Here is a 14,936-nt window from a genome sequence, read left to right on the forward strand (position 1 = left end):
TTGAACTGAATGGCCTTGCTAGGCCATTGTGAAGGGCACTTAAGAGTCAACCACTTTGCTGTGGGTCTTGGAGTCACAGGGCAGACTGGGTAAAGACGACAGATTTCCTTCCCTAAAGAACATTAGTGAGCCATATAGGTTTTTTACAACAACCGCTGATAGCTGTGATGGTTACCATCACTGAGACTAGCCTTACATTCCAGATTTATTAATCGAATTCCAATTCCAACATCTGCCGTGGTGGGATTTGAACCCACGGCCCTAGAGCATTAAGCCTCTGAATTAATAGTTCAGCGCCATTACCACTACGGCATCGTCTCCCCAGATGGAATGCTGCCTTTATCACAAGCAGGTGGGAAGGGCAAGAAGTTGATGGCCTCAGCTGTAGACAGCCCTGGTCACATCCCTACCTGGCAAACTGTGCCCAGTTTTGGGCACCGCACCTCACGGTTTTGCATCAGGTTTTGAGAGGGCGCACTGCAGATACACTAGAGTGAGGCCAGGGCTTAAATTCAGAAGGCAGGCTGCGTAAATGTTTGTATGCTTTGAAGACTGAGAGATGATCTAATTAAGGGCATAAAATGAAAAAGGGATTCACTTAGTCTGTCCCTCTCGACCTATCTCCTCTCGCGGGGGGAAACCTGAACAAGAGGGGACACAGCCTTAAAATTAGAGCCAGGCCATTTAGAAGTGAATGCAGGAAGCACTTATTCCCACATAGAATAAGTGGTACTCTCTCCCACAAAATGCGGTAAACTGAAAATTTCAAGACAGATTTTTGTATGAGGCAATATGGAACAAAGGCAGGTAAATGGATTTGAGGTGTAGGTCAACCGAGTTGAACTGAATGGTGGTACAGGATTGAGGGGCTGAACGGCCTATTCCTGTTCTGATGTGAATGCAATTTTCTGTGCAATTACTCTGGAGAAGCTTTGTTTAATTCTGCTTTTATGTCAGCACTAACATCAATGACATCTAAAGATGTACTCCAGGTTCTTGATAGACAAGAACATTCAGAAATAATTAAGTCACCAACATTAAATCTTTAAATTCAGGTTTAAGCTGCAGCTGATTTCTGAAAGGCTTTACGTCTAGCGTGGATTGTAAAAAGATTGATGAGGTAAAGCCAACCCTGGACAATACAATGAAATTTTGGCCTTTTGACAAGTTCCAGACTTCTGCCATTGCTCAGGCATAGATAAAGAGCCATTATTAAACTTAACCTGTGGATTCCTGGGACAATACTCAAAAAGGTGCTGTGTGAACACGCTCTCTGTAACTTTTACAGATCCAATGGAGGCTGCAGAATAGGATGGGACTCAGGATTGCAAAGGGCATGACTTCAAATGAGGATTTGCAGGCATTCCGAATTTTGTCGAGGTTGGGGTGGGGTGGGAGGTGGTGATGGTGGCTTTGGGTGTGTGGAGCCTGAGTGGGCAACAGTCACATCTGATGCTCTGTTTGGGCAAGCTGACCATTCATGGGTCAGGGTGGTGGATCGAACTTGCATTGCTCATTCATGTTGCTGTGTTAACAATAACAAAAACAACAACGCGGCGCCAAGATTGTCAACATTAGCACGCGTTTCTGTAGCTCCTTTAACATAGTAAAACGCCCCAATGGTGCATCAACATCCTGGGGGTTACCATTGACCAGAAACTGAACTGGACTCGCCATATAAATACCGTGGCTCCAAGAGCAGGTCGGAGGCCAGGAATCATGCGACAAGTAACTCATCACCTGACTCATCCAGCATCTACAAGGCACAAGTCAGGAGTGTGATGGAATACTCCCCACTTGCCTGGATGAGTGCAGCTCCAACAATGCTCAAGAAGCTGGACACCATCCAGGACAAAGCAGCCGATCCACAAACTTTCACTCCCTCCACCACCGATGCATAATGGCAGCAGAGTGCACCATCTACAAGGTGAACTCACCAAGGCTCCTTAGGCAGCACTTTCCAAACCCACGACTGCTACCATCTAGAAGCACAAAGGGCAGCAGACACATGGGAACACCAACACCTTGAAGTTCCCTTACAAGCCTCTCACCATCCTGACTTGGAAATATAATCGCCATTACTTCACTGTCGCTGGGTCAAAATCCTGGAACTCCCTTCCTACTAGCACTGTGGGTGTACCTACACCACATGGACTGCAGCGGATCAAGAAGGCAGCTCACCACCACCTTCCCAAGGGGCAATTAGGGCTGGGCATTAAACGCTGGCCTAGCCAGCAAAGCCCACATCTCTTGAATGAATAAAAAAAAACGCATTCGTGCAATCCCCGTCCTGTTACAGCAGCCTCTACAATCAAACATACAGAGGGCATTATAGTGCTACTTACATTATTACTGGAAAATAGCTGGGGAGAAATCTCATCAAGTCCCAAATAACAGACAAAATTTATCATTTCTTTATTTCTTTCATCCAAACATATTTCTGTTTTAAAGATAAAACTTAAATAAAAATAGCATTAATCTCTCCCCTCTAGGTGTATTTTCTTCGCATCACATTCAGTCTGTCAAATAAGGCCAGTTTTGCCATGGTTTTGCTAATTCTTTACATTCTGTCATTGACATTGTTAATACACTTTATACAGAAGAGTGGATTTGGATAGACACCACAGCAAGTTATAGGTGAACGCAGCATGGCCCAGGCAATTTGTGGCAACTTCTACTTGTAATTACACTTGGGTTGAGGGAATTGCTGGATCTTATTATAAGGTCTACTAATTATTTCTACTAGGCCTCTGCTGATTTCAAGTCAAGGGAGAATTTTTTTTTAAGACGTTAACACAAGCACAACCCACATTAATTATATATTAATACTGTTTGATTGTATACAAGTGGTGGGCATTAAATAGGGATCCACTTGAACTCCTATAGACACTGGCTAAATCTGAGGTTGCGGGGTTAGGAGGTGTATGCTTATAAAGTGAAAGTCTGTAAATAAATATGAAAGTGCTTAAAGATTGGCTCCAGTTCGAACGCGATGATAAGGAAGCTTCCCGAACAACGGACAATCCATAAAAGCTCCTGGCACAGATTTGGGAACAAGCAGCACCTCGTTTTTGAGTGAAGCAGATTGACCCAAAATCCATTTAAATAAGCATCCATTTGCTCTGAACCAGAAAATTCAAGAGGGCTAATCTGTCAACTCAGGATGAAGTATCAGCAGATAATGAGCCAAAGATCTGCCTTCAGGAAGAGCTCTCACGGAATGGGATAGAATCTTGGAAATTCGGATGTGGGCATCACTGACTGCGCCAGAATTTATTGCCCATCCCTTGTTGCCCTTGAGAAGGTGGTGGTGAGCTGCCTTCTTGAACCGCTGCAGTCAATGTGATGTAGATACACCCACAGTGCTGTTAGGAACAGAGTTCCAAGATTTTGACCCAGCAACAGTGAAGGAACTGCAATATATTCCCAAGTCAGGATGTCAGATTGGCCGGGTGGTTAACAGTGAGGTTGAGTGTCCTGGGCTACAGGAAGATATAGACGGGATGGTCAAATGGGCAGATAAGTGGCAGATGGAATTTAACCCTGAAAAGTGTGAGGTGATACACTTTGGAAGGAGTAATTTGACAAGGAAGTATTCAATGAACGGCATGGCTCAAGGAAGTTCTGAGAAGAAAGGGACCTTGGCGTGTGTGTCCAAAGATCTCTGAAGACGGAGGGGCACGTTAGTGGGGTGGTGAAAAAGGTATACGGGACACTTGCCTTTATCAATCGAGGCATAGATTATAAAAGTAAGGAGGTCATGTTAGAGCTGTATAGAACCTTGGTGAGGCCACAGCTGGAGTAGTGCGTGCAGTTCTGGTCGCCACATTATAGGAAGGATGTGATTGCACTGGAGGGGTTGCAGAGGAGATTCACCAGGATGTTGCCTGGGATGAAACATTTAAGTTATGAAGAGAGGTTGGATAGACTTGGGTTGTTTTCGTTGGAGCAGAGAAGACTGAGGGGCAACCTGATCGAGGTGTACAAGATTATGAGGGGCATGGACAGGGTGGATAGGGAGCATCTGTTCCCCTTAGTTGAAGGGTCAGTCACAAGGGGGCATAAGTTCAAGGTGAGGGGCAGGAGGTTTAGGGGGGATGTGAGGAAAAACTTTTTTACCCAGAGGGTGGTGACGGTCTGGAATGCACTGCCTGGGAGGGTGGTGGAGGCGGGTTGCCTCACATCCTTTAAGAAGTACCTGGATGAGCACTTGGCATGTCATAACATTCAAGGCTATGGGCCAAGTGCTGGTAAATGTGATTAGGTAGGTAGGTCAGGTGTTTCTCACGTGTCGGTGCAGCCCCGATGGGCCGAAGGACCTCTTCTGCACTGTGATTCTGTGAATGACTTGAAAGGGAACTTCCAGGTGGTGGTGTTCCCATCTATCTGCTGCCCTCGCCCTTCTAGATGAGTTTGGAAGGTGCTGTCTAAGGAGCCTTAGTGAATTCCTGCAGTGCATCTTGTAGATGGTACACACTGCTGTTACTGTGCATCAGTCGTGGTGGGAGTAAATGTTTGTGGATGTGGTGCCAATCAAGCGGACTGCTTTGTCCTGGATGGTGTCAAGCTTCTTGAGTGTTGTGGGAGCTGCACTCATCCAGGCATGTGGGGAGTATCACATCACACTCCTGACTTATGCCATGTAGATGGTGGACAGGCTTTGGGGAGTCAGGAGGTGAGTTACTCGTCGCATGATTCCTAGCCTCTGACCTAGGCACAGTATCTATATGACTAGTCCAGTTCAGTTTGTGGTCAATGGTAATCCCCAGGATGTTGATAGTGGGGGATTCAGTGATGGTAATGCCATTGAACATCAAGGGGCAATGATTGGATTCTCTTTTGTTGAAGGTGGTCATTGCCTGGCACTTGTGTGGTGTGAATGTTGCTTGCCACTTGTCAGTCCAAACCTGGATATTGTCCAGGTCTTGCTGCATTTGGACATGGACTGCTTCAGTATCTGAGGAATGGTGCTGAACATTGTGCAATCATCAGCGAACGTCCCCATTGCTGACCTTATGATGGAAGGAAGGTCATTGATGAAGCAGCTGAAGATGGTTGGGCCATTCTTCAGTTCCATTTTTTTTAATCCTCAATCTTACATAGGAACAGGAGACAACTTTCAAGCCCTTTGAGTCTGTGCCTCCATTCTGTTAGAACATGGGAATCGAAGTAAATGGAGGAAAGATGGAGTCAATTCCTCAAGTCAGCACAACTGTAGAACCAGCCCCATATTGCTTTTGACCATCTTTCCTCACCCACAATACTAATAATCATTATACTTATCCATTCTGGAGATAGTGATAAGTTTCCCGTTTTTAGAAAAAGAAATCACTGTTTGGAAAGAGGGCTTTTAAACTTAAATAAAGGTCGACAGGGCTGCTTCATAGAAAAAAAACAGAACAATCCTTGATACATCTTCAGTGCAGAAGGGATACTATCCTCGTTTGCAGGTTGGCAACAACCAACTGAGTGAATTCATCAGGGGCGCTCAGAACCTCAGCTACCAGAGAAAATCTGTAAATGCACAGCTACATTTGCAACTAAACTCAATTCATGAGCTTCATGGAATTCAACAGCTAACAAACTCGGGCAGATTTAGTGCAACTTACAGGATTTTTTTTTCTTCAGTGTCTAAATTTTCACGGGAAGCTGTTCCCCCAGCGTCTAAAAATCCAATAAATCTCAGATTCATACTGCACAAAAGGAAGCTATTTGGCCCATCGTTCCTGTGCTGGTTCGTTGAATAGAGCTATCCCAACCATCTGCTCTTTTTTTTTCCCTCCTCTCAAATAAAACAGGAGTGCAACTTAATGTAACAGGTACTAATTTTTCCCCCACAAGTCCACTGGCTCCCAATGTATTCATCAGAGCAATATTCGCTGCCATCAGTAAAAATATCATCTTTTTTTACTATATTTAATTTTATGTGTAAAGAACACAACGTCGACCTTAGCTCGGGTGAAAAACGGAGTTATTTTATTACAGTACCAAACGCTCCATAAAATGACTCATTCCAAACCCGATTAGAGTGACTTGTTTTCGCACACTCCCTCCCATTCTTCACTGCAGTGCTGAACGGTACAAGACTTTGAGCTGCTGTTAAGGCAAACCTGAGGCGTGCATTCTTCGTGAATGAATACTGGCTGTTAGTAATAATGGAATGCAGGCACCGGCATTAACGACCTGGGTGATCTCTGCCACCGCTTCACCTACCTTTTGAACGGTTGTTGCTGACAGTTTTGAAGCAGGAGAGGCCCTGAAAAACACAAGAGAAGTCACGGTCAGGAGCTACTGGCGAGCGACAAGAACGGCAACGACAAAAATCCATGTTCGCAAACTCAAAATCGGTAATAAATCCGCGTCTAGGGTCTATCTAACGGGGGTTGAGTTGTTTTGCAAACATCCCCATTAAAAAAACAAAGGATCGGATGACAAGATAAGGTCCCAATTTTGCCGCTCCTCGACTTTTGAGATATTTCCAAACTCCATCACGGTATTTTTTTAAAAAATGACCGGCATTTCTGCAGCAGCATTCACGACCTCAAGATGTCCCAAAGTGCTCCGCAGCCTTTTTCCTGTGGGACATGCACAGCCAATTTACACAGCAAACTCCCACAAACAACAACGCCGACATTGGCCCAATCTGTTCCGGTGAGGTTACATGCGGAATAAAGGTTGCCTAGGACACCGGGGGGAGACCTGCCCTGCAGTTCTTTGCAGTTCTGCGATGAGACTTTTATTAGAAGTTGAAGTGCCAGCCAAGGAAAGCGCACTTCCCCACCAAAGAGAAGGGCGAGGAGATCAAGCTAGAAGTTTACGTTACTTCATATCATCGCTTTGTGGGTGAGTTTCAAAGCCACAGTGAACTGGAGCCTGCAAACTGGTTAGCGTCAGCTGTTGTGGACAAAAGCTTTTTCCATACAATGACAAGTATTTGTGGTCTGACAACACTTTGGACTGACAGTACCTCATCCGTTGGGGCATTCCAGAATGATCAATCATAGTTAACTTCTTAAAATTAAAACGTTTGTTTTTTGGGAGGCTTTTGCCAACGTGTGTTAATCACAGGGTGTTGGGGCGAACAGCAAAAGGTGCATTTAATTGGGAGCTACGTAGATTTAATGGAAAAATTAAATCATATTCTGCAAATTTAGCTATGGTGATGCCATTTTTCGTGAATTAGATTTTATATGAAAAATTTAAGATAAACCTAAGCCCCTCCCCCACTAAGGCTCTCCAGTTGCCTGTCCGCAGGGGGCAAAATTTTCCATTCGGCGTGTGGGGCGTGCGCCCCGGCACGCCGGAACGTTAGACGACGTCGGGCGTGTGTCCAGACGTCACTGCGAAGTCGCGCGATATTTCATTCAGCGGGTACGCGTCGGAGTCGGCTGCGCAGCCTCCGATAGTCGATAGGCCTATTAAAGGCCGTTAACCAGGTAAATCGACCAGAATTTTACGCGGCCCACGCAACCTCACGGCTGTCGGGCAGGCGAAAAGGCCGAGCGACCTCTACGTTTTTTTGGGAAACCTCCATCCACGGGCGGGATGAGGTTTCCCGAAGCTTTCGCGAATGAAATAAAAACTTATTTTGAAAAATAAAAAAAAAACGTCCCGTCTCACGTGACCACAGTCACACGAGGGCTCACGTTTTATTCAATTTTTAATTGTATTTATTTATTTTCTTAAAAAGCGCTTCAATCTCCCTGAGGCAGCGCCGAGCCACAGGGAAGTTGAAGCGCTCTTTCCTGCTCAATGCACTGAACCCGACTCTCCCTCCTCCTCCCTCGCCCTCCCCGCACAGGTAGCGCCGAGCCTGCCCGACACATGGAAAGCGCTGGCCTATATCTCTAAATTACACGTCTAACTACCATTCGATGTAGAATTCTGCTGCACAGCAAGTGGCCATTCGGCCCCTCATGCCTGGGCCAGCTCTTTGAAAGAGCTATCCAAATTAGTCCCGCTCCTTCAGTTCTAACCCCACAGTGTCAGTACGTTTTGGGAATCTTACCCATTGGTAAACACGACGTGCATTTTGCTGTGAAAATTTATTTATAGAGAATAAGGCAAAATACAAACCAGGTCTCAGCAAGGCTAACTTGCTTTTATTTTTTTTTTTAAAAACGCTCAGAAAAATTGCACTTAATAGGGCAGAGAATGTGACCAGGCTTGATGGTTAGGAATGAGTCAATGTTGAGGCCCCGCACCCCCAACCAACATCAAACAAGTGCTACTGGAGGATATTCAGTCAGGGGGAGTTGCCATTTTTGTGGGTGAAAATTCCTTTGGGATGATGGTTTTGACGGACAGATAGAGGTCATAGATTACACTTAGGGTGTAGTTTAGTTACGCGGATAACCCACTCATGTCCAAAACACCATCACCATTTTAGCCTTGTAATTAATTGGTGTGTCCAAATTACTGATGCATCTGGGTGCAATTGTAGAGGGAAGCCTCGATCATGGTCCCCTTTCACACCTACGAAATTGAAATCATTTTTCTTTTGTGCTGTGATTGTTTACAGGTGAAGGACAGGAAACCCGCGTTGCTCTAGAGTGCGTCTGTGGGCTCTCTCAGCAGCAACATCGAGAGAATATGCAGTAAACCGACATTGAATGGCATTTTGGCTCTTCACTCAGACAAGTTAAACTGTTTGAAATCCAAAGGAATTTTGTTGGGCAGCTCATTCACATTTATGCAAAGGTTAAGATGTACGACTCATGGAGAGGAGGCACAACCTCCATCAGCTGGACCCCGGGGAAGGTTGACGTCATCAGTTTGGGCTGTTGCCATAAATCTCTGTTCCTTTGCTCCTCAGTCCAAACCTTTGCATGACCACTCGCTCAGGCTAAGCCAGATAGTGTGAACTCCTGAAATCCAGTTCAATCCGTAATGCAGCTTCCAATCCTACACTGTATCTGGTAACAAGACAACTTACTTCTACCTCAGCAACATTGCCTGCCTCTGCTCCTAGGAACACAGGAACAGGAGGCGGCCATTTAACCCTTCGAGTTTGTTCCACCATCATTCAATGAGATCATGACTGATCTGCGGCCTAACCCCATTTACTCACCTTTGTCCCATGTCCCTCAATACCTTTGGCTGACAAAATCTATCCATCTCAGATTCAAGATTAACATCAATTGCTGTTTGCGGAAGAGTGTTCCAAACTTCTAGCAGCCCCTGCAGGAAGAAATGTTTGCCAAATTCGCTCCTGAAAGGTCTGGCTCTGTGTTCCTGAATATGTCCCCTAGTCTTAGGCTCCCCAGCTAGTGGAATAGTTTCTCTAAATTTAGCCTAACTGTGCCCCTTAATATCTTGACAGCTTCAATCAAATCACCCCTTAATCTTCTAAAATTCTAGGAAATACAACCCGAGTTTGTACTATCTCTATTTGCAGCTTAACCCTTGGAGCCTGCACTCCGTCTAACGCAAATATATCCTTCTAAAGATGCTGTGCCTAGAACTGCTTGCTGCTCTAGGCATGGCCTAACCAGGGCTTTGTAAAATACCCTCTGAACAAGGGCAATTAGGGATGGGCAACAAATGCTGACCTAGTCAGTGACGCCCACATCGCACGAATGAATAACCAAAAAAAATTGGTTCTCAAAATGTCCGACGATCAAGGAACAGAAAACAGAAGAAACGGAATTTTGATCTACACGGCCAGAACAGTAAATACAATTGAGGGAAAATGATGCTTAATTAATATGGTGCTCTAGCCAAACCACATCTGGAATATTTGGTCCAGATGTGAACATGGGACACATTCCAGCTCCAGAAGGGGTAGAGTCAAAAACCACAATGCTCAGCTCCACCATAAGAATTTTGAGTATTGAAAAAAAAGACGTGAGAAACTTTGAACAAGGCATGGGAGAGGTGACTCACGTAAAAGAGATACAGGATAGTGAAGCAGAACTAAAGCCGGGACTGTAGGACAATGGGACTCAAGTTCAAACTGGAACAAGGCAAGTTCAGGACTGATGTGAAGAAGGTCCTTGAAAAGATCGATCAACAGGTACAACAGACTCTCAGCTAGGATAAAGGAAGCAAAAAAAAACCTCTAAACTCTAGGATGGTTTTGGGAAACAGTTGTATCCTGGTTCATAACTGGATGAATGAGACATGTCGTAGGCTCTCTTCAACCAAATCCAATGCTGGACAATGGGCAAGGGAAAAAAACAACTTAATATTTGCATTTATATAGCATCTTTGACGTTCTAAGATGCTTCAAAGGAGCGATTATCAAACAAAATTTGAGAGCGAGGCAGGCGATCAAAAGCTTCATCAAAGGTTTTTAATAAGCATCTTCAAAAGGAGGAAAAGTGAGGTAGGGAGGAAATTCCAGAGCTTAGGACCAGGGTGGAAGCAGGCACAGCTGTCCATGGTGGAGTGAAGAGAATTAGGGATTCCAGAATAGGAAAAGTGTAGAGATCCGAGAGTAGGTGCAGGGGATTACCAAGACAGGAAACAGAGGTGAGGCCATGGAGGGGGAGAAAACCATACTCTCCTCACAACCCATCACGTGAACCCTAAGGAAAGAAAAAGCACAGGCGTGTGTTTTGGAAGGAAGCGTGTATTCTGGAACTGCTTAGAAAAAGCATACGGTCTCCTGAGGATTCTAACCACAAGAGACCGCTTGCAGTGTCAACTGAACATTCTGATGATTCTGCCCCCTTTTCCATCCTCTGGCTCTTTAATTGTTTGTGATAGAGCAACAATATTAGGGATTGCAGCTACGCACCCAACCTTTAAGAGAGTTGAAAAGACTAGTTGAAGGAAAAAAGACAACAGCTCTACGTCAGAAGAGATCAACCAGCCTCTCGTTTTTAAAAAGATGCTACAAAACCTCAGGAAATGACACAAAATTACACTGATTTTTTTTTTAATACATACAGGAACAGGGCATTGGTCCCACCAGGTCTATGCTGGTGTTAATGATGTAAATGAGCCTCCTCCCACCCGACATCACCTCACCCTTTCAGCATACCCTTCTACTTCTTTCTCCTTCAGATGCTTATCTAGTTTCCCCTTAAACAAATAAAATTGATGCTAGCTTTGAGACAACCAACCGCAGATTTAAAATCGGCGGAGGTGCCAAAAAAGGTTTTTCTGTGGTTGAAAAAAGACTCAACAAAAAGAGAAAGCTGACATATCTGGAAATGTCAAGTCACTTCACATTTGTCTTAGCCTTGTAGTAAACATGGCTGTGATAGCTAGTTCTTCATCCACAGTGGGGTATGCTCCTGGCAAAGGTTTGAGAGATCATAAGATAAGAGAAACCACATATATAATTCCACGTCTTTCAGAAAAGCCAGATGTTTTCAGGTGGTAACAGTCCTGGCGTGTGTTTTTTGGTTCTCGCCTGGCACAGGAAACATTTCAAACATTCCTTCAACAAACTTGGTCAAACACATTGAGTTTCATCAAGTCTTTTGTTGGAGAGAGTGTAACATTTTTTTTTAAATGCTCTGCATTCTTTTAACAAATCACAAACTGTGTGTCATAGGATTTCAAATTACAGTGCGTTAAATCTTTGGAACTGTGCTCAGAATTCATTATTTTCCAATTCTAGGTCTTTTCACAGCCTTAGGAGCCAACTTTCTGGATTAGTACTAGAGGGAATCATGGAATGATGCAACACAGAAGGAGGCCATTCAACCCATCATGCCTGTGCCAGCTCTTTGAAAGAGCTATTCATTCATCCCCATCCCCCTGCACTTTTCCCCATAAACCTGCATTTTTTTCTCTTCGAGTATTTATCCAAGTCTCTTGTGAAAGTTACCACTGAGTCGGCTTTCACAATTCTCTAAGGCAGTGCATTCCAGGTCATGACAACTCGCCAGGCAAAAACAATTATTTTCTCACGTTGCCTCTGCTTCTTTTGACAACCATCATGAATCTGTGCCATCTGGTTACTCACTTTTCTGTCACTGGAAACATTGCTTTCTTTATTTGGTCTATCAAAACCATTCAGGATTTTAAAGGGCCTTTATCAAACATCCTCCTAGACTTCTCTGCCCTAAGGAGAACAATCCCAACTTCTCCAGTCTCTCCGCATAAAAGAAGTCTGTCATCTGTGGTAGCATTTGAGAAAATCCCCTCTGCACCCCCCCTCCAAGGCTTTAACATTCTCCGTAAAGCGTGGTGCCCAGGTTTGAACGCAATGCACCAGTTGAGGTCTAACTAGCGTTTTGCAAAAGGTCAGTATAACTTTGCGGCTTTTGTACTCAATGCCTCTACGAATGAAGCCAAGGTTGCCATAAGCTTGCTCAACAGCCTTCTCAACACTGTGCTGACAAAGAAAGATTTGCATACATACAGCCCAGGCCTCTCTGCTCCTGCGCCCATTTCAAAACTGTACCGTACAGTTCATATTGCATCTCCCCGTTCTTCCGACCAAAATCAGACCTCTGGGTCACCTGCCCTGCGCCTGTGCATTTCACCGCATGGTGTCTGCCCTCCCGACGCCTGTTACTACTGTTCTCCTCCTTTCCTCCATTTTGGAGTTCTGTGGCATCCGCAAACTTTTGAAATTACGCCCTGTATGGCCAAGTCCGTATATAAATAAATATACAAACACGAAAAGGATGCTCAACATTCAGCCATAACATGGTGCTAAAATACCTGAAAAAAATGCAGGTCCTTAAACAAAAAACCCTGAAAATAATTTGAAAGAAGTTATTTATTTTCCCTGGCGCTCCGACTCTATATTTAAAGGGAACTCTGATTCCTTCTGGATTCTAATCAACAAGAATAGTTCATCGTTCCGACGTGGAACGCGCTGCCTGAAAGGACAATGCGAACAGACTCAATAGTAACTTTCAAAGGGGACCGGGTAAATATTTGCAAAGGAAAAATTCACAGGACGGTGACAAATGGAGAGCAGTGAGTGAGTGCGGAATGAATCAGATGGTTCCCACAAACGGCTGGCGCGGGCTCGATGGGCCGAACTGCCTCCTCGTGTGCCGAGGGACGCTACAAACCCTGTCCTCGACTCTGTATTACCTGAGGAAACCGCTGCAAAGAACAAGTGCCATCTTTCTGTTGGTGGCTCTCTTTCTAATACTAACAACGCCTTATTAAAACGTTAATTTTGCTCCATAGAGTTCCAAAATGCTAAACCCAAGAATAACACCACTGCTGCTTCTCTTGGCAACCAGGCCAGTGGCCGAGGTCCAAATTCTCAGAAAATCTTAAGATTAGCTTTTTGTTCAAGCTGGCATCGTTGTGTAGTGATGGTGGGAGCAGGGTGATGGTGGGAACAAACCTGCGCTGCCCCTGGGGCCATTTCCTCCTCTGTTCAAAGGGAGGCCTGGGTGACCAGGGGCAAACCAAGCCACCCTAACATTGGGAGCAGTCTTCAAAAATGGAAGGGGTTTGGGGAACAGCAGTCACATTTCCACAATTACAGTCCAGATGATTTCACTCCAAACTGCTGACATCTGTGAAATGTGCAGCTTTCTACAGACTCGGCAATGGTTGTGAAGCAGTTTTGCTCTCACCCTCACCCGCGCATTCTCTCTCACAGCCACGCGCTCACTCTCAATCTCTCTCACACTATCACATACTCCTTTTCTCTATCACACCTACCCATTCCCGCCTCTCCCCACCTCTCTCTCTCTCTGTCATACCTACCCACACCCTCTCTTACAACATTTCCCCTATTATACACACAGTCTGGTGCCAAGACATGAAGTAGAGACCCAGCCTCAGTTACAAGAGCTAACATGCACAGCAGCTCTTTCGTTGCATTATCCAGTAAACCCAAAGATAAAAACACACCTTTGCCTTCCTCTCTCACATTATCCTGCCCCACACACACACACACACACACATCAGAATGAACTGCGCACTCCTTAATTAAACATAGTCTCAACTCTTACTTTCCATCCTTAAGGACAATTAGGGATGGGAAACAAATACTGGCCTTGACAACGTCGCCCACACCCCTTGAAAAGGATAAAAAATGATTGACTAATAGGTACAGGGGGCAGTACAATTCAAGGGCGAGGAGCAATTATAACTGAACACTCAACATTAAGGTTCTGCCAGTGATAAACCCAATTCAAACCACCAAGATGATTAGTGGAGTCGTCCCAAGGTTGAATAACAGCTCTGTAAACACCTCCACGCTACATTATTCTAGGTCACAATGCCACACATCACAAAGCAAGTTGACCAATGGCAGTTTACTTCTCTTAGTGAGGATGGTGGAACCAGAAATCCGATGAGCCCGGGCTTCCTATTGATGCTAATCACTCTTCGAAACCTCACCCCGTCCACGGATGAAGTTTTGCAAGAAAAATGCACAGGCCGCTTGGCCTATCCACCTGCCTGCCCGCCAGCCGTAAGGTTGGACGGGCAGTGAAAAATTCAATTTCATTAAGTTTATTAATTGGGCTGAACAGCCCTCTTAATCGTTGGCTGGCGTGCTGCCGACTCCTGTGCGCGTCTGCTGGCTGAAATATCGCGCGAGTGCTTGTCAGGTGTGTGTCCGCACACCGAGGTGAAAATTCAGCCCCCTCTGTGTAAAAACAAGACTTTGCTCTAATAACAACAGCAAACGCTGGAAAAACTCAGCAGGTCCAACAACATCTGTGGAGAGAGAAACAGAGTTAACGTTTCGAGTCCGTACGAAGAAGAGTCAAACGGACTCGAAACGTTAACTCTGTTCCTCTCTCCACAGATGCTGTCGGGCCTGCTGAGTTTTTTTCCAGCATTTTCCGTTTTTTACTTCAGGTTTCCAGCATCTGCAGTATTTTGTTTTTATCTTAAGACTTTGTTGTGCCTCAGGTGGTTCTCAGTCTACACAGGGCACCAGTGCACAGGATCCACACCGATCACCTGGCACACTGTCACCGCCGTCCATCAATACTCAGACAATAAAAAAAAGAGCTCAAGAGGAACATCAGGCATTTTAGGTTTAGCATTTAGGT

General features: G+C 45.0%; 2 protein-coding genes across 2 annotated transcripts in view; one reads left to right on the plus strand and one right to left on the minus strand.

Annotated features, from left to right (window-relative positions):
* Positions 1 to 14,936, plus strand: part of LOC144699285 (hematopoietic prostaglandin D synthase-like) — a 593,140-nt gene that overhangs the window by 327,928 nt on the left and 250,276 nt on the right. The gene's annotated exons all lie outside the window — the stretch shown is intronic.
* The window catches only part of LOC144688824 (PDZ and LIM domain protein 5-like), a 162,947-nt gene that overhangs the window by 19,001 nt on the left and 129,010 nt on the right, over positions 1 to 14,936 (minus strand). The window contains exon 4 of the mRNA XM_078555802.1: positions 6,214 to 6,256. Coding sequence (XP_078411928.1) covers positions 6,214 to 6,256 — 43 coding nt within the window. The remainder of the gene's footprint in view (positions 1 to 6,213; positions 6,257 to 14,936) is intronic.

Source organism: Cetorhinus maximus, chromosome 1, assembly GCF_964194155.1.
Source record: "Cetorhinus maximus chromosome 1, sCetMax3.hap1.1, whole genome shotgun sequence".
Lineage (NCBI taxonomy): Eukaryota > Metazoa > Chordata > Chondrichthyes > Lamniformes > Cetorhinidae > Cetorhinus > Cetorhinus maximus.